Source organism: Eptatretus burgeri, chromosome 4 (genome assembly GCF_056783735.1).
Source record: "Eptatretus burgeri isolate ZD-2024b chromosome 4, Ebu_testis_v1, whole genome shotgun sequence".
Lineage (NCBI taxonomy): Eukaryota > Metazoa > Chordata > Myxini > Myxiniformes > Myxinidae > Eptatretus > Eptatretus burgeri.
In genome coordinates, this window is record NC_140964.1 from 141143100 (window position 1) to 141164272 (window position 21173).

Consider the following 21173-nt stretch of genomic DNA (forward strand, 5'->3'; position numbering starts at 1 on the left):
GTACTTTAGCGTTGTACTCACGTATACCAAACTTACTCATACCGTATTTGACGTGCCCCAACGTTTTAGACACATTTTTCTTAGGTCCGCATACGCTGGCAATATCGCCAAGGTGTGACTGCGATGTTGACACTTCCATTTCTACGGCAGTTATGATTCGAATCGTTGTGCGTCAGCCTTTTAATAGGCTACGTCACGACATCGTCGGCGATGCGTGCAACGCGCTATGCCTAAAGGCCCGGTCACACCTTGACGTTTTAGCCAACGTATGCCGATTTTTGAATTTTTTTTTCTAAAACGCTGGCACACGTTGAATACGTTATGGGTAAGTTTTGATAACATTGAGAGCACGCTGAAAAACACTGCCATACGTCGTTGTACGTTGGCTTTAAACGTTGTACTTTTTGGTTGTCCTCAAATTTTTTCATGCTTGAAATTTCACAACTTATGCCGGCGTATGACTCACACGTTCCGCTACGCTGGCCACAAGTTGTATGCACGGTCTGCGATCGTTGACAGACGTCAACACATGCTACTTGTAAGTTAATCATAAGTTGAGACACGCCGAGGTAATGTTTAGCGTACCCGAAACTTATTTCTAACCTATGATTAACGTGTTGTTGGCACGTTACGCGATCGTTGCCACACATCGACAGACGTTACTTTTAAGTTACTCATAGGCTGAAAGACGTCGGTATAATGGATCGTCCATGCGTCAGCATCCACGGCCACGGCCAGGACACTTATTTGCAGCATTCTTCAAACTTTTCTTCGGCATGACGAGGATGTTCACACTTCGATGTCTAGCTTGGCTATGATTCCAATTGTCCATCGGCAGCGTCTATTTAAAATAGTCGTGTTTGAGCGTTTTAACACGTTCAGAAGAAACGCTTCAAATTTCAAAACCCCAGCGTCAAAAAACAAAGGCGAGTGACAGCAATTTAAATCGTTCATTGCAAACAATGAAAATAGCTGAGTGGTACCGTTTAAAAGTCGTTGAGTGTAAAAAAAAAATCCAATTGTTAAGCGCAAGCGTCTACTTTCAATAGTGGAGATGCAGCCATTTAAATCGTTGAGTGGCAGCCTATGAACCTACCCGTAGACACGCGGACGCAAGGACGATCCATCATAACCCACACCCTCCCCCTCACACTCACCTACTACTGCCAACATGAACAAACTACTACTAATACTAATACTAATACTGATACTGTTACTGCTGACATGGACATCGACTCAAAAAGGACTCGAAAACACTGTTGGGTTCCCCTTTTATGAGCAGCATTTTTATATACCAATTCCCAAAAACGCTGGGAACACGTCTTTATATGGCAGTTGTAAGCTAGAAACACGTTAATTTTTTTTGTCGACCGGAAGACGTCATTGGAATACGTCGACATACGTCGACATACGTCGACATACGTCGATGTGTGTTTGGACTACGTAAAGAATTGCTTCAAAGCACGTCAAACATAAGTTAGAAATAAGTTTCGCATAAAAAAAGACATTACCGCGACGTGTTTCGACTTATAAGTAGCCTTTGTGGACGTGTGTAAGCGTCCGCATATTGTGTGTAAAACTTATCCCCATCGCATGCGGAACGTGTGTCATACGCCGAGTACGTCGTAAAATTTTGAACATGTTTAAAATTTCTTGACTTACTCTACTTACTATGACGTATGATAGCGTACTTTAGCGTTCTACTCACGTATACCAAACTTACTCATACCGTATTTGACGTGCCCCAACGTTTTAGACACATTTTTCTTAGGTCGGCATATGCTGGCAAGATCGCCAAGGTGTGACCGCGATGTTGACACTTCCATTTCTATGGAAGTTATGATTCGAATCGTTGTGCATCAGCCTTTTAATAGGCTACGTCACGACATCGTCGGCGATGCGTGCAACGCGCTATGCCTAAGTTAGACTATCGTTGGGCATCGGTTGTGTAGGCCGACAACAGGTTCAGCATTCGTTGGTATAAGTTATCTATAACACAACGAAACGTTCTGTGTCCGCTACCAATGCGTTATACATAAGACCAAGTCGCTATGAATACGTCCGAATATTTAAAAAGAAAACATCAAAAGTTCAACGTAAGCCAGCGCTTTAGATACATTTTAATACGTTGCCATCGCTGGCTAAAACGTCAAGGTGTGACCGGGCCTTAAGTTAGACTATCGTTGGGCATCGGTTGTGTAGGCCGACAACAGGTTCAGCATTCGTTGGTATAAGTTATCTATAACACAACGAAACGTTCTGTGTCCGTTACTAATGTGTTATACATAAGACCAAGTCGCTATGAATACATCCGAATTTTAAAAAAAAAACATCAAAAGTTCAACGTAAGCCAGCGTTTTACATAAATTTTAATACGTTGCCATCGCTGGCTAAAACGTCAAGGTGTGACTGGGCCTTTACCTGCATAGTCCATGAGCGTCAGCTGCGACTGTATGGGCATGTGGCTCGTTTTCCTGACTGTGATCCTGCTCACCATATTCTGTCAGCGAGGGAGCCTGTCGTGAGTGGAGGAGGCCAATGGGCCGACCTCGTGCCTCATGGTTGCAGCAGGTTGATTAGCATCTCGAGGAGGTGGGGATGGGCCAGGCATATACCTGGAGGATGGCCAGACGGAGGCTCCTGAAATACCGGCAGAAAGGGGACACAGCGACGCGCTGCTCTGGTGCATGCTCCCATACCTGACATGACCTTCAAAAGGACGTTTTAAGAAGGGTATTGAGGACCAATCTTTAAACACGACTGTCTGTTCACTGCGGTCTAATTTAATTTAATTTTACTTTTTTGCAGGATTAAAAAACATACTCAAAAAACATTTTCCATAAATAAAAAGAGTAATTACGTCTCTTTTGGAAATGTAGACGATGACTTGCAAATGGGTCTCTATGGTGGTGTACGAAGCGTTTTTTAAAAAAAAATCAATAAATACAAGGTGTTGGGAGCTGAAATTCTCTGCACGTGATGTGTAACGCGTGCAGGGTAAAACAAATGTTCATTTATATACGTACGATGTCGAATAAATAGGGAAGATATACGCACACCTGATGCTTGGTCGAGGCTTCACACTACAGACAACGAACTAAATTCATCCTCGGTAGCAGTCCCGATGCACTGCATTCATAACCAGTTGAAAGCATGTCACTATAATAGGTGGATGCAAAAAAATAACGATAAAGACAATGTCACCCGCAGGGTGACCCGTATCTTGCCAAAAGGTGACCACGTGTGACTTCTTTAAGGTCACACTGAGGTGAACAGAGCTGCTATCCACCAGGAGCGACTCCTTGAGGAATATCTGCCTACGAGAGATTCCGATGAGAATCGTTCTACAGAGTAACCATGAAAAATATGCGTTTGCCTCATAACGTCACCAAATGACGTCATAATGTCTCAAGCTTGACATATCAAAAAGCACTCATTGAGGTGTTCAATTTGAGGTACTACACGATATGGTTCCTAAAACTTGAAAATTTGACCTTGGGGTCAAATATGTTTGACCTCAGGCGCTAACCATGAAGGTCAAGGCCAATCGCCACCAAAAATTAATCCGCTGAGCGCCAGACCATGAACTATATTCCCATGAAGTTTGAAGACGATCCGATCAAAATTACTCAAAAAATAAGGGTTTCGTCGACTCCCCTGATTTGCGACAAAGTGACCTTGACCTTTGACCTGGACCTTCAAAAGTTTGTGCACTGAAAGGGACCTCTATAGGCCTCTGATATGCGAAGTTACAAAAATTTCCAATGATAACTGTGCTCTGCAGAATTTTTTATACGTGATTACACACAAACAAACAAACAAACAAACAAACAAAAAATATAAAAATAAAAAAACATACATGCTGACTAACATATCTTGCAAAAACTTCGTTTTGGCAAGATAATAATAAAATATACTGTGGAGTGTTCCAGATTGGTAAATCTCATATAAATCCTGTATGATTGGAAATGTTAAGTTTTGTGTTGAAGACATGACTGATAATTAATTCGCGGACAAAGGCAACTCGAGTTTCAGTGAATTAATGAAATGAGGTGTAATGTGGGTCAAAGGGTTCGTGCATAGACTTTGGCATATGCGTTATTGGCTTCGTGGCATAGAGATGGATTGTCAACAGAGCTTTGAAGATGGCTGGTGTTGAGGCTGCATGTTCAATAGGGGCATGACCCTCGTCTGGTCATGTGAACGAATTAGGGGAACGTTTTGTTGTGGAAAACGATGCTCTCAGCCATTGGTCAAACTGTAGTCAATCTTTGGATTCAGACAGTCGCCTTGCTCGAGATTGACCTTGCGAGTTTGCAATAAAGGTACGGAGGCGGGAAGCGATCAGGAGGAGATGCAGATGCGTCTCGGAGGTAATCTTGAAAGTGACTGAGTCCCAGCTCTTGCAGCATACGGAGCTTTGGGATGGCGGAGTGCTGGGCGCACAGTGGTTGACAAGCAGCGACGGTCTCGTGAGCTTTTACATTGACCACTGTGTGTTCCTTTTACATTTTACATTACACATGGTGACCACTGACCTGGTTATTGATCCTGTGTACCAGGCTGGTGTACGACTTCACTCCTTCTGGCCGATTGGTTGTAATCACAAAGAGCCAACACAGCACGCTGGTGTGCTTCCCTTGACAGCTGTGCGCAAAGGTCGTTCCCTCCCTCCACCTCGTGCCTTCTCGCGGTTTGGCTGGAGACGAGGTGATATCCATACTGCATGATCATTCCCATCGGGCTCATTCGCTCAACACACAAAGCGGATCGCTAATCTGCAAAGTTAGTCTCTGCACGACCATTAATTTTCATACTCGCTTCATCTACATGGCAGAACTACAAGTTTGTTTTCACACTGCAAAAGGTTCATATATCTGCATGCTTGTTTGATACAACAAGAGGTTTAATTGCACGTTCGGACACGGCAAGATCTTAACTTTGGTTCACGGCACTAATCCTGGTTAAAGGAGGTGTATTAAACTGTGAGTGTGAAGTTGTCTTTGTTAAAAGAGAAATTGCCTTTCCAAAGAGTTGTTGAAGTATATGAAATTTTATTGATGTACATGTGTGTATTCAAAACTTTGATTAAGCATTGATCGTGACTTGTACTTTCCTGTGCGGAAGTTTACAGTTACTGATGAATTATTGATTGAATTGTGATTTCATTATTTCTGATTGATATTAGCGCATTTTAACAGTGGGTTATAAAATAATTGAATGTTTAAAGTACCTTCTGTTGTATGCCACTGGTTCTCACCTCATTGGTTGTCAATTGATTGAAAAGTTTAAAATGATCGTTTTTAGCTCGCCTGTTCGAACAACAGAGAGCTATAGCGATACCCCCGGCGTCAGCGTCAGCGTGAGCGTGAAAATGTTAAAGTTTTTGGTGCAAGTTATTTTTTCCTTTCTTATGTTTTTATCTATCACACTTTTTTTTTTCTACACCCGATATATATATATATATATATATATATATATATATATATATATATATATATATATATATATATATATATATATATATATATATATATATATATATATATATACATACATATCGGGGCGTATTATGTGATACCGGTCGTCCGTCCGTCCGTCTGTCTGTCTGTCTGCCCGTCCGTCCGTTCCTGTCTGCACTCTAACTCCCAAAGTTTTCAACTTTCACGTTTCATATTTGGTACATCGGTACAGACTGTGGAGATGGTGTGCTGCGACATACGTTCGTCATCTAAAGTGGTAGCCATGGCCACCAGGATGCTGTTTTCCATGTTGTAGCACAATTCTGTATTTCCCTACTTGTTCGGGCGTATATTGTGCTCACTTGCGCTCTTGTTACTGATTACAATATACATATACATATATTGCTTAAAAATTATTTGGATCAGACTTCACTGCAATGCTTTATAAAAAATATTAATTATTAGACTAGTCTTTTAAAAACGATAAATGTATAAACAGGCGAGCATTGGGTGGCTTTGACACCAACTCTGGTTATTGTTTTCCCTGCTACCCTTTGGAACACTCAAGAAACACTCGTTTTGAGGCTATGAAGGCGACATGTAACATAAGGGAGAGGTCGTGCGTGCGTGCGTGCGCGTATATATTATCACACACACACACACACACACACACACACACACACACACACACACACACACACACACACACACACACACACACACACACACACACACACACACACACACACACACACACACACACACCAGATTTACCTGCTGACTTATTGTGAGCATTGCTTGGTTGGTTTTTACTGACGTGTATTCAAATAACAAGCACACACACTTGCTCATCTCATCACACACACAAACAACACCAGATCACGTGTAAGTAAAAACAAAAAAGAGGAGAGCACCCCATCAGTTATGTGATTTGACCTTTTTTTTTGCTTTATTAAATAAAATATATAAAAAATGCACTCGTCCATTTGACCTCGAGCACCAGCATATGACCAGAAATGAACGGTCATATCGGAATAAATACCGGCCACGTGCCGGGGTCCATTGTGCCTGAGGAAGCCAGCCAGCTATGAAGCTGATGAAATGTTGACCGACACCATGTCTGCTCTTGCTTTTTTGCTCAAATTAGCAGAGTCTATCGAGTTTTTATTTTTGGTTGGAAGAAGCTTCTTCTTTTAAAAAAAAAAAAATATATATATATATATATATATATATATATATATATATATATATATATATATATATATATATATATATATATTGACTGCTTTTGACGTTTGCACATGGCACATGCTTGGGAGCCTCATTGGTATTCATTGATGCATTGCTGTCTGCGCTATTGCTGATGATTTCCCAACAAGCGATGAAACCGGTTCGGCAGCTGATGGGTGTGTCTCATTGGGATTCTCATGTGTGCACGATGTGTGAACATCTTTAGAGCTGTGGAGGAACTCTGGAAAGGGTTTGAAACAGCAAAGCGCTTACTTTATGTAGGCCTTCATGGGTTGCTTTCTGCAGCTTCTTCAGCTGTCGGAGTGTGGGAGGTGTCAATATATATATATTCCGAAGATAGCCACTTATTGAACTATTGAAATGATGACTCAAATTTCTTGTGTCATCTCTTGCTGGACAGATCTTGCTCCAAATTCTCCAGCATTGGAAGTGCTTTGGGGAGCGGCTTCTCGTGGGCAAGCTTGGGACACGGAAGAATATTCAAAAGAGGTCAAAGTTGAGTTACCAACTCTTGGGTTGCAGGCCAGAGTCAGAGGCCGAATTCAAGAATTCAGGAACCAGAGAGAAATATTTGCAACAAATTATGGTATGCTCTCAACAGCCAGGGAGTACAAATATGTGCAGTTTTGAGGATTTATGATGTTGAATGAAGACAATGTGGGGATTGTATTAGGGTGTATGTGATAACAATTGTAATAGCTCAAATTCTGATGATGCCTTGTATTCTACACAATTCACTCATGTGTCCTTAACCTTCCTTTTTTCTTTTCCGCTTTCTTTCACAGCTTTTCTCGTCGACCCGTTGCTATCTCTGCAGGTTTGCCACATGTTGGAGTTACCCTGCCTGTACAGAGATGTCTATGATCAACCATTTAATCCTTCACTCAAGCCTCAAAATTGAGTTAATTTATTTTAATTTGTTGTTGCACATTTAGCTATTTAATGGTCTAAACTAAGGGTTATTTCTGGTCCTGTAAGGGTAAACATTGCTTGGTTTGTAAAGAGCTGTTACCTTGTTGCTCAAATGTCTGGATAACATGCTTTTGCAAAGCTTTTTTTCGAATTGAACTTGTATAATACAGATATGTGGGATTAATAAAAAAAAACTTAATTATGAGTCCACCAGCAGAGCCTACCTGTCGCATCGCTGACGGACCAATTATTTAGCCATATTGGTTGCTTTGGCATCACTTTGCAGACTCAGACTTCGGACTTCCGGTTCAGGGTTTGGAGCATTGGCAGGTCTCCTTGGGGGTTCCCTGCTGACGATCTCAAAGTTAAGTTTCCGGTCGTTATTTGTCCCGTTTTAACTGTGTGTTTTCTCACCGACATGTTGCTGTGTGTCCTAGTTCAGTTTTGTTTCAAAAATCGTGCTATTTAGTGAGATTTCGTCGAACTTCTCTTACTGGGTGCTTGAGGCCTATCCTTGAGGCTTGAGGCCTACCCTTTGTTCCCCTCGGTGTACGATCGTGTATTTCTTTTTTCTCCCCATTATCTTAAATTTCTATCTTTCCCACTTCCTTAACGTCCCCCATCCCAACTAATCACTCTATTTCTTATCTAAAAAAATAAAAATTATAAAAAATAATAAAAAACTACGACCTTTCTCTGATTCTTCTTCTTCTTCTTCTTCTTCTTCTTCATCTCCTCTTCTTCTTCCTCAATTTTTTTTTCTACAACACTTCCATTACATCTGTTGAAAACTCTCTCAAACATTAATAATAACTAGCATAACCCACGCTCTGCGCGACATGTTGGGGTGGGTGTGTTTGAGAAAGGAACTGATGCAGAGTATCAGTAGTAATTTTACTTTAATGCAGTAAGTGGAATACAATTTCACTGTTTCAGAACCATTTTATTTACTTTTTTGTACCATGCACCTCATATGGTCTTTGAGATAATTTAAGCCGAATATCACGTTACTTGAGCGCAGAACAAAGACGAAGAGAGCGCGACACGAAACCACAAACTTGGAAATAATATATAAGATAACAAAAACAATCTCTTATAATGCTTCATCTTCCTCTTTCACATGTGTGGCAATATTTACTGTATCAGAATGCACCACTCTTCTACTATTTAAACAGACTGCTCTCAATTTGACCTTTCCTTCATACCTTGACTAAAAAATCCAATTGTTACAGCGTTTCTTCTCTCCATTCTCTGAATTCGCCTTTATTGCATCCCTCAAGAAATGTGTTTAATCGCATAACTGACCTAAAACTTTAAAAAACCCCAGTTTGCTATAAATGTTCACTTTCCATCAACCATTCTTTTTTTCCAACTTCAGTCCCAACTCACCCCTCTCACCCCTCACTCTCAAAGCAACCATTCCACTCTTCTCCCTCCAAGCCTTCCTCTCATCTCTCTCAAAAACTCCCCCCTCACCTTTCTCTCACCATTCATCCCCCTCACTCATCCTTCTCAAAGTTGCGCCCCCCCCCTCTCATCCACAAAGCTGCCTCCTTCCACTGCCCTCTCACCTCCATCTCTTCACTCAACCTCCTCAAATCCTCAACTGCTGGCATCGAGTCTGGCATTTCACTCAAGTCGACAGGCAGGGTCTCCAAGCAGCCATCAAACTTATAGACTGGTCTCCTATCGCTACTTTCTCCAACATCAACTCATCCTGGGAATTCTTTCAAAGAAACTTGCTCTCCCTCATGCACAGATTTATCCCCTCTCGTCTTCAGTTGTCCTACCCTTCCTCCCGCCCTTGGTTCACTGAAGCTTGTGGTGAGGCAGTTGTCCTGAAACAACTTGCCTTTGCCTCATGGAAAGCAAACCTAACTAAGGGTAATCTCAGTTCCTTCCATAAAGCTCGAAACAAGTGTGTATCTACCCTCAGGAGAGCCAGAAAACAACATCTTTCTCATCTCAAGTCTGAACTCTCAAACCTCTCTCCCTCCTCAAAATCCTGGTGGCATCTAATCAAATCTGTTTCTGGTGTATGTTCCCCCTCCATCCCCTCCCTTACCTCAAATGGCAGCACTGCTGATACCGCACGTGAAAAAGCTGAATGCCTAAACTCAGTGTTTGCAGCTAAATCTTGTGTCCAAAACCCATCACTTTCTCTACCCACCTTACCCAGTCGCACCCAACTGTCCCTGGACTCTGTCCTTTTCTCCTGACAAGGTGGAGAGCTTGCTGTCAAACCTCGACTCGGATGCTGCAACCGGTCCAGACGGCATCAGCCCACGTGTCCTCAAAGCCTGCTCTTCTGCTCTTGCTCACCCTCTCTCTGTTCTATTCACCCTCTCATTTGCTTAAGGCCATCTGCCATCTGCTTGGAAATCAGCAAACATCACTGCCCTGCACAAAAAAGGTGCAAAAACAGATCCCTGCAACTACAGACCAATCAGCCTTCTCCCAATCATCAGCAAGGTTATGGAATCCATCATCACTTCCGACATCAAATCCTTCCTCTTCTCCAATGGCTTGATTTCTGATCATCAATTTGGTTTCAGACCAGGTCACTCTACCCTAGATATGTTGCTTCTGCTCTCCCAACAATGGATTGAAGCCCTCAATGCCAGACAGGAAATCCGAGCCGTATCCCTGGATATATCACGTGCTTTTGACACAGCCTGGCTCCCTGCCCCGCTCACCAAACTTTCTTCCTATGGTATCCAAGGCCATCTCCACTCATGGCTCGCAGACTTCCTTTCCTGTCGCAGTCAATGTGTGGCCCTAAATGGAGTTCTTTCATCCCCCTTCCTGTCCAGGCTGGAGTTCCTCAAGGTAGCGTTCTGGGCCCTGTTCTTTTTCTGATTTTCATCAATGATCTCTCCGACTCTCTGGAAAATCCTCTATATCTCTTTGCTGATGACTCCACCCTCTGCCGTACCATCGGTCATCCCTCAGACCGGCAAGCAGCAGCTTCTTCGCTCACTGCTGATCTAGATAAAATCACAAACTGGTCCAACACGTGGAACATGTCTTTCAATTCGGACAACTCTCACACTCTCACTATGTCTCTCCGAAAGGACCGTTTACAAACCCCCCCCCATCCACTTTCTCAACAATCTTCTGGAAGAAGTCCTTTCTTTCAAGCTTCTGGGTCTCACTATCTGCCATGACCTTTCCTGGGAAAGCCACATTTCAAACCTCGCCTCCAAAGCCAGTCGCCGACTGGGAATCCTCCATCGTGCAAGGTCCTTTCTCGGCCAACCTGAGCTCCTGACCACTTACAAAGCTTTTGTCCGCTGCCTGATGGAGTACTGCTCTCCCCTCTAGGCTGGTGTTCATGCCTCCCACCTTTCTCGGCTTCACGCTGTAGAAACCAAGGCATTTCGGATCATTGGCATCTCCCGCAATGAAGCTGAGTCTTTGGGCTTTTCACTCCATCACCGCAGGTTGGTCGGTGGTCTTTCTGTCTTGTACCGTCTCCTCTCCAGCCTCGCCCCCCTGCCCTCTCTGTGATTTGGCCCCACCACATTTCCGCAGGGCGCTCAAGGTCCGCCAACAACCCCCTTCTGGTAAAACTATCAAAATCACTGCTCACCTTCACTCTTTCATTCCTCTTTTTCCCCGCCTTTGGAATAAACTCCCTCACTCTATTCATTCCCATTCTTTCCTCCAGGCCTTCAAAACAGCTGTTCACCACCACCTCTTATCATCCCCCATCCAAATCCTCGATCTTTTCTACCCCCGATAATCCACCTAAGCCCACCTCCTTCAAATTCCCTGCTTTCCTTCCTGAAAGTCCCTGTAATGTCCATCTTCTATTCCCCATGTTCCCCGTCCTATCCCTCTCCCTTCCACAGATCTCCAAATGTCTCTGTTCCCCACTATTTTGTCCTTCCCACTCCCTCCCCTCCTGTCTCATGTCCCCCTTGATGTGCGTTGTGTGTTCGCTCTCATATGAACCTCGACAGGGTATACAAAAAAAAATAGCCTCTGAGGCTGCGGCCACATAATCCATGTGACTTCCCTCACAAAGTTGAATTAACACTGAGTTTGGGTCAATTCACTTCCTTTGGCGAGTCACAATGTCCCCCTCCCACTGCCCATTCACCTCAAACCCCTCTCCCACCTCCCTCACCCCAGCCACACTTCCCTTGCTGCTAGAAATGCTTCCTTCACACGATGTCCCCGTCTCCCTCTGGTTATTATGTTTCACACTTTCACAGGCCCTTCTATTTTGGGTGGGAAGGAGAAGAAAAGAATGCAAATTTACCCATGCATAAATAACTTTATCCCTTCCCCTCCGCCACCCCTTTTCTGTCCTCACGTCCAACTCCCCTCCCAACCCCTTTGCCCCGATTCATCCCAATGTTCCTTCTCGCGAGAAATGTCGCGCACACAATAACAGGTGCCTCCGGTTTTTTTTTGGAGGGGGGAGGGGAGGAGAGAGAAGGAGGACAAATTTACCTGTGCGAAGAGTGCTCCAACCTCAGCTTTGCCCAGGTAAAAAAGGATATTGTAATACCCTCTGCCACCACCACCAGGTGGCACGACACGCAACACATTTATAGAGAGAATTTATACACCCCCGCCCCCCCATACATCCGCGTGAGGTCATGGTCACCCAGCCTATGATACCGCCTGCACAAAGTTGTATTTGTACCCCGAGTTTGGAGTTTGCAACTTAAAGATGCGGCAGTAAATAAGGAACAAAGCCACAGAGAGGGAGAGAGAATGGCATTGTGTGTGTGTGTGTGTGTGTGTGTGTGTGTGTGTGTGTGTGTGTGTGTGTGTGTGTGTGTGTGTGTGTGTGTGTGTGTGTGTGTGTGTGTGTGTGTGTGTGTGTGTGTGTGTGTGTGTGTGTGTGTGTATATATATATATATATATATATATATATATATATATATATATATATGTATATAGTACAAAAAAAGAGAAGGCATTGCTTATTGAGGTGTTAATAGCATTGATTTTGGATTAAACGATGCAGAATTCAATGAAATGACCAAACACCAAGACCTCAAGAATGAAGTGAGAAGATCCTGGAAGCTGAAGAATGCCAAAGTTGTACCAGTGATAACTGCATCTTCAGGAATGATGACAAAGAACCTCACAGAGATATTAAACATAGGGGCAATACCCCTCGGCGCTCACCTGGTAGTATCTGGATAAGATAACCAGGCAACCACTGGTCAGAATGAATGACTCACAAAATATATCATGGAGAAGAAAATAAATACCTATGAATTTTTTTTTTTTAATGCCATTTCTCAGTCGCAAAATTTGCTCGCTTACGCTCACTCATATTTCTCCTTTTCAAACTGGAACACATTACTGCGTCAAACACCTCCCTTTTGACACTACTCCCCTGCCGGGGGCTGGGCTTCACCTTCCTTTCACATGATCATTTCTGCAATCAAATTGAGCAGTCAAATAGCGATCCTATAAATATTTGTTTTATTTTCAGGAATAACTTGATTTATTCATCAATTAAAAATAATGCAGCGGTATCCTGTTAAAAGCCCCAACCCCATTTTTTTTATGAATACTTGTACTTCAAACCCATAAGGTAATGTATTTATTCCATCACTCATTATATATCTTTTATCATCAAATGCTTTTTGAGCTTTCTTTCTAACAGTCCCTGAGAATATTTAGTGTTTTAATTTCTTATAAGATTCATCTCTCCATAAACATCCTTTCTCTTCCATATACATTGAAGGGAATGTTGAAAGTTCATGGTCTCTTTTCATACACTCTTCTTTAGACCTTTGAGTTTCTTTTCACATTCAAATTCATTTAACCTTCTCATTCAAATTCATTTAACCTTCTCGTGAAGTATATATAAGCATATGCCTTTGATCGAACACCTACAAATTCACTTAGTATCTTTTCACCTATTTCATGTTTAAATTTACCAATAACCCATTTATTCTTATTCAAAAAAAGTGGGTTATTAGGATCATAATTACTTGTATCATAAATATCTTCATCTTCTTTCACCTCCAATTAAGCATCAGCTATAGTTTTCTCTCGTATGAAGCTATCCGTATCTACTGTATATATCGCAATACAACATTCTCACCATATCTTCTCTTTAGATTATTATAAAAGTAATCATACATTAAATACTTTGAAAGATCTAAAACAGCTGTTCCCACATAAATCGGTTTATTGGTTCACGAAAAAATATTTTCACAAAAAAATAAGTGACCACTATATTCGTTATTGATGTCTGTCTGTCTGTCTGTCTGTCCCGAGCATAGCTCCGTGGGTTTGGATCCGATCCTGATAAAATTTTGGTAGGAGGTTTATGTCATGATCTAGTTGTGTTTTCCTGAGAATGGGCGTGGTACGCCCATTATGGGCGGAGCCATGCCCAAAAAACATGTTTTTAGGGGGTAGCCGATTTCAATTTGCATCTTCTCCAAGGGGGTTTGTCGAAACTGAGGGGTTTCGGTATTTGGTTAGCCCAATGGCACCTGCATAGCCCCACGGACCTCTTTTTTTTTTTTTTTTTTTTTTTCATTTTCGTGTCAAGGTCACAAGGTCACGAACTTAGAAAATTGCGAATTTTGACATTAAAATCCATCTTCTCCGAGGGGGTTTGTCAAATCTGGCAGGAGTTTCAGTATTTCGTTAGCCCAATGGCACCTGTATAGCCCCACGGAGCTCGATTTTTATTTTTATTTTTATTTTTATTTTTATTTTTTTTCATTTTCGTCCCAAGGTCAAGGTCACGAACTTAGAAAATTTCGAATTTTGACATAAAAATCATACGACCGCCCAAACTTTGAGAACTAGGATGACAATTTTTTCTGCATAATCTTGAGGTCATTCCCCACCTAAAGTCTTGAAACTATTTTGCTCTATCTCGAACACCTTGCCCGTGGCGCCCCCTTCAAGTTTGCTTTTATGCTGATTTCATCAAAGTCTGGATAATCCGAGGAGTGCGAAATGCCATATAGCCTATATGACGTTATATTGTTCCTGGAATGTTCCAGAGGAAGTTTTGCACCAAAGGTCATAATCCTTGACCTTTGACCTGCAAAGTTCACAAAGTCAAATTTTCAAAGTTGTGGGAATCGAACTGGTTTTCGACCTTCTTCGACGAACTAACTCCAATAAACTATAGCACGTATCCTGTTTCCTTATTTTAATGTCCACAACATTTGTTTTGTGACCTTTAAAGGTTATGCAAAGGTCAAATTTTGAAAGTTGTTGAACGAAACCGGGTCTTCGACATTTTGCAGCGAATAACCTGTCACTCGTACCACATCATGTTGATCATTTTTATAACTCGGTCAAACATTATCACATTGTCTCATCCTTGACTTCTGAAACAATCTACATCGTCAAATACCGCTCGTGAACCATCGTCGTCTTCAGACTTGTCCATCTTTATACTCTCTTTATTCAAATGAAAAGCACAAAGATTATCTGTAAATATTTATACTCTTTTAAAGCTTGGTTTATTTATCAACTCTCCACCTGCTCCCAAGTTGGAGCAAGTCTTACATTTTGTCTTTTCCTTATATTTTCCATTGTTTTACCAAATACAGAATTATTCATAAACTTGTAAAAGTTCCTCTCAAAATCATTATTAGCCTTTGTTCTTGTCCTCACATTATAATCAATATATTGACCTAACCAATGACTTTGACTAAACGTTAGTTCCCTATGTACTTTTTTAACTTGTCCTACTTCTATGAATTGCTTTGGATTTCTTTGATGTAAAACATACTTCTCCTTATCAAACAATGTCAGTAATTTAGTTGTAGGAATATATTTAAACTCATTTGAAGAACTGAAGAAATGTTGCTGATAACCACCGAATAGCTCTTGATTCGGGATCTCTTCTTCAGCTCCATAAGGAAGGTCTTTATGTTTGTTATGAAGTTTTCTTGGATAGTTTAAATCTACTTCAAAATAATACCCATAATCCCATTTATCTAAATCTTCTTCACTTGTGGAGATGATATCATCGAACAGATTTGTACTTGTATTCGTTCACCCATTTAAAATTACCATAAGGTTGAGATTCAGACATTGTCCAGCCATACAAGTTATTAGCATCAAAGTACATGAAGTAAGATGTGGGCTTATCAGGTGAGATGTCTGGAAGAAATTTTTATTTGCCTTAGCATATCGCTGAACAAACTTGTGAAATTCCTCCTCTTTTGGCCTTCTCAATCATCAAGATCATATCTACAACACTTAGAAGATCAAGGGGTTGTTTCGTCATTTTTAACATAGCACTCCTGGCTTGTCCAGGAGATGTATAATAATGGACAGGATCAAGTCCATAGGAATCTTTATTTTAACAAACTTTTTGAAATGTCTCAAACACATCAGCGAGTAATAAAACATCAGTTATTAAATAAAGGTCATGATATTTACCCATATTCTTAATCTCAAACTCTTTCCAAACTTGTTTTGCTTTTTCATATTCTTCACCCATAATATGACATCTTCCTAACTTGTTATAAAAATGCTTTTGAGGAGGAAGTCTTGTTTCTTTAAATCTTTCAAAGGAATCCATATAATCATATGGGTAAATGCCCTTTTCAGTAAGAAGAGAAATGTCTTTACCCAAGTTGGCTTCAGTCCTAAATTGATGAGAAAGTATTGGAAAAGAGATGTTTGAAACCAAAGAACTTGGAGGGATTGTCATAAATTTATGAGTCAAGAAATCTAATATTTGTATTTACACCCATTTCACGAGTATAAATCTGTTTTGTAAATGAGAGGTAATTTTGATCTGTATTAGGAATTGCTATTATCTTTCCAGGAGTCTTACTTCGTTATTTCATAAAGAGATGTGTATCATAATGACAATTATTATGAAGAAATAAAAGTATGAATGTAGGGATTCTAAAATTAAGATTACAATTATTTTGAGCTGCTCCTCTATATTGTTGTGGGCCGGGGGTCGATGGCGAGGAGCGACTGCTTGGTCGTCTCCACCGAGTAACCGGAATTGAAGGTCATAACCCTTCGATAACTCCAAAGGTCACAGGTCCCTAAGCGGACCGTGGACGCCAATATTTCGACGGCGTGGGGTAGGGTTAATTGTCTAATTTCAATATACCTAAGTACCCACGTCGCCTAACTACTGGGGAAAACCACACCCTCGACGGACCTCGGGCGGAACGGGCCGTTTACCGAGCCCGATCCAGGTGTAAACCGAGCGGGGATTACTAAGATCCGTCGGTCCAAATAAACAATTACAGCAACAAGGCCTCCCTAATTCCCAATATGCACCATGCTAAACCAATGAAAGAAACAACAGCAACGAGCTGGTACATTTAACGAGAGGATTTATTTATAAACAATAATCGGGGAGGGGAGCACACAAAGAGCAGAGTTAAAACCGAATATGCAGTCAATGTACAAGGGCGAGTTACTTGAGCAATGTCTACTTTAATATCGGACTGGCGCCACACACACACACACACACACACACACACACACACACACACACACACACACACACACACACACACACACACACACACACACACACACACACACACACACACACACACACACACACACACACACAATGGGGCCTGTTGCCCTTTATTGTACCCTACAGCTCTGGAGGGAAGATGAGCTGAGGAAAGAGCCTGGTCTTGCCCCTGCCCACCTCGTGCGGTAACGTCGATCTTGTCCGGTGGCGGGACTCGAACCCGCGCCAATATACCAGGCACCAAGGGAGCAAGGATTCAGCCACGGACGCCAGCCAGCTCGAATAATCACGAGGCGAGGGATCACTGCGACGAGACCAGAGCCAGCGACAAGACGAGACAAGCCATGAGATGACCGCGCTGCCCCATCTCTTTCTTCTCTGACCGGGGGGCGGGGGGAGGGAACGTGTCTCACGTCACCGCACCCCTCATTCGCCGGGGTAAATCTGCCATCTCTCCGTGATTGGTCAGGGCGTCTCGATCCCCCGCTCCCCCGAAGAGACCCTGCTTCTCTTGGAGCTCGCTCTGTGCCCATTGAATGAAAGGCGGCAAACGCACTCGCACCCTTCCGATTGGCCGAAGCGTGGAGTCAGATCTTCAGTGACTGAGGGAACTCCGCCCACATGCGTGTTCGTCACACCATCATGCGTGGAATGGTCCATAGTGTTGTTATTTTTGTGGATATAAATTATCGAGCTAAGAAAATAACTCGCAGCGCACATATGAAATTCCGGTTAGACATAATAGTCCATGAGCTCGACCCCAAAATTTCATGGATTGGTACCACCTGGGGGGAGTAAAGGCCACTATGATTTTCTGAAAGTACATGTTCTATAGATTCAGAAAATCCCATAAGCCAAGGCTGGATCCACAGCTTAATTGTAAAAATCGGCCTTTGAGCGCAGGCGTGTGCGTTCAAATTTGACAATTGAGGTCAAAATTTTGGGGTAGGGGAAATCAAAAATGCAATAACTCAATAAGTAGAAGGAATAATTTAACAAATGACCACTCATATTTTTGCTAATCAAATGTGTTTTTAAATAAAATTAGTTTTTTGCAAATTAGGTCATTCTCAAGGTCACCAGGTCATCACTTTTGGCAGGTGCCTAAAATCTGGATACCCATTTAAGAAATCACCATAACAACATCCAAACATGGTATTTCCTGATTCAAAATGAGTCTTATTATAGCTGAAGGAGCTCAAAACCATTTAAAGAAAACAAAATGAGGTTATCCCTATCAACAGAGATAGGACATGGAATCATTGCGGACATAAATTTCAAAAGAGGAAAAAATGTGCGATTTGGGGTGGGGAAAATGAAAAATGCAATAACTCTACTAATATATAGAATTATGATCCAAAAGACCTTTTATTTTGCTGATTATTGTGGCTTCTGTTGCACAAACAATGTTTTATGCAAATTAGGTCATTACCAAGGTCACCAGAGGTCACTTTTGCATACAGCATGTGTCGCAGGTCATCATCATAGGTCATTTCTCAAAATACATGTATAATTTGCTAGTAGGACCAGTTTGTCAGGTGGTTTTTTTTTTTGCTTTTGTTACCAACTCCATCTACAGGTTTCTAAGTGAATTAATTGGTACTTTTGTTTTCTAGCTCATTAGCAAAAGAAACCACTTGACATTTTGACTTTTGACACCTGTCATTGTAATGTAAAGCAATGATTAAATCATTTATTTTGTACAAGACATGAAAGCAATGATTGCTGGCATTATTTGGAGGATGTAGTCAAGGTAAGTGAGTTAACCTGGTGAAATAGATGTAGAAATGTCAACGCAGTTGAGATTAGGGCCCACTTTCACGGTCAAGAACACATCCATGTACATTGTACATGTACATTTCTCAGTCTCCAGTCTAAATCTTGCAGATTGCAGGATGTTAATCCAGGAATTTGATATAAATATGCCACAAGATTATGATGATTCTTCTCAGCATGTATCTTTTAACCCTTTAGGCACCACACATAATTGAGCTTTTTACAGGTTTTCACAGATTCTGACATTTTTGATCATGGTTAGGTTTTTCCTCGAATGAGATATAAAAAGTTGAAGATGATGTACTACAAGTGTTATTATTTTTGTTCCTTCGGTCTTTCTCCATAGGGTTAAAGTAGAAAATTTACCAAAATTGTGCAGATAATGGAAATTAACCCCTCTCTACTTAGGCTATGACCAAAATCAATTCAATTCAATTTTGAGGCCGCTGTTGCTTGTATTGGCAAGGAACTTGGGGGAATAGTTGGAAACACCATTATATAAAATAGCAAACTCACCAGATGAAGGTTTGTGAAGTTTTGCAAAAAAAATGGGGGGGGGGGGAGGCGGTGTCATTTTTTGTTTGTCCCAGAGGGGCACCTAAATATGAGGGCGGGCTTCGGTGATACGGAATGATGCATGCGTGGGCGGGTTTGGGTGATACGGTTCCTAAAGGGTTAACATTACATTTGATATAAAATCAATAAGATGCTTTTAAAATTACATCTCTACGACGATGCTTCCTTTGGTTTTTCAGGGTCGCGAAGTCCATTTGAGCGAACCCCTACTTCATGATGGATGGGGATGAACAGGGTGTTCCTGCTGAAAGACAAGCTGGTGCTGACCAGGGGAACATTGAAGTACAGAGGAAAAAGTTGTGCAAGTCTTGTATTTTTGATTGCAATGATCGTAACCCTGAACTCAGTTCACCAAAGGGCTGGGACTCGTGGACAAGACTTGTTCAAGCTGCTGAAATTAGGGGTAATCATCATATTCTCATGATTGCTGTGAAAGCTGAATCTGGTCGCGTTCCAGAGGTGTTTTATCATAACCAGTGTCGAAATCGTTTCATTAAAAAGAGAGACTTGGATGACACAAGTGAGAGCAAGAATACAGAGGATCCACCTGACGCCACTGCTAAACCAAAGATCTTACATAGGAGAGAATCATCGGGTCCATTTGCATCTACTCTGTACGAACCTGTCTGCATATTCTGTCTGAAAAGTAGCAAATACTTGAAAGGGACAAATACAAGAGACCAACTGGTTAAATGTGTAGATCTTCGTGCCGACGGGACAGTCAGAGAGGCAGCTATACGTAAAGAAGATGGTCATATAATTGCAATCCTTTCAAGGGAATTAGTGGGCGCTGAAGGACACTATCATAGGCAGTGCTATCGTGCATTCACAAGGCCACTAAAGAAAGTGACAACTGATGACAATAACAATTCTACAACGGAAACTGAGCCTGATCCTGACGTAATTTATGGCAGAGCTGCAAAAAGGACTTATGAAGAACTGTTCAAGTATATCAGAAATGATCTGTTTCAGCAACCTAATATTGTTAGACTTACTGAACTAACAAAGAAACTGACAGATACCTTGTTATCTATGGGTGTAACTGAGGTAAAAAGTTCCACACAAAAACATATTCAGAGAAAACTTGTTGCTGAGTTTGGTGAAAGCCTACACATGATTCCTGATGATAAAGGTAAAATTTTAGTGTTCCCAGATAATCTTTCACGAGGTGAGGTTGTAAAGGAAAATGTAAGGTTGAAAGAAGAACTGCAGGTTTTCAAAGAGAACATGAGTCATAATGAGAACGTGGTCAAAACTGTCTCCCTCATGCTTAGAAATGATGTCAAAATGCAGGAAACCAAAATGCCTTGGCCTCCTGCACCCGCTCAGTTAGAAGCCTCATCTCAATTCATTCCCGGTTCACTGAATGCATTTTTGAGAATTCTTTTCAGCGGAGATGTTACTATCTGCTCAGGTAGGGTACATAGGTTGGTCGACTCCATTGGGCAAGACATCGTGTACGGTGTTACTTGCTCACGACTTAAGCACCCAAAACACATCCTATTGCCACAGCTGTGAGTCGCCTGCTCCTTCACATGCAATTGCACTGTTTTCCACTTATATTTTTGTAGATGTGTGAAAGTTGCGAGCCTCGTAATATGCACTTTTTTTCATAGGTTGGGGTTAGAATAAATGTTGTACATATGTTGGCCTGACTTATTGTCCCAGGAATAAAACGTTTTGCTTGTCAATTTTATGATTTGTGGTTTACAGGACATGTGGAAAACGC

At 41.6% G+C, this 21173-nt stretch overlaps 2 protein-coding genes across 2 annotated transcripts in view; one reads left to right on the top strand and one right to left on the bottom strand.

Moving 5' to 3' along the window:
* The window catches only part of STN1 (STN1 subunit of CST complex), a 28985-nt gene extending 21155 nt beyond the window's left edge, over positions 1-7830 (top strand). Inside the window, exons 4-5 of the mRNA XM_085880185.1 lie at positions 7114-7299; positions 7499-7830. Of these exons, the coding sequence (XP_085736311.1) occupies positions 7114-7299; positions 7499-7614 (302 nt within the window). The 3' untranslated portion in view covers positions 7615-7830. The remainder of the gene's footprint in view (positions 1-7113; positions 7300-7498) is intronic.
* ANKLE2 (ankyrin repeat and LEM domain containing 2) overlaps positions 1-21173 on the bottom strand; it is a 165263-nt gene that overhangs the window by 129150 nt on the left and 14940 nt on the right. The window lies entirely within an intron of this gene.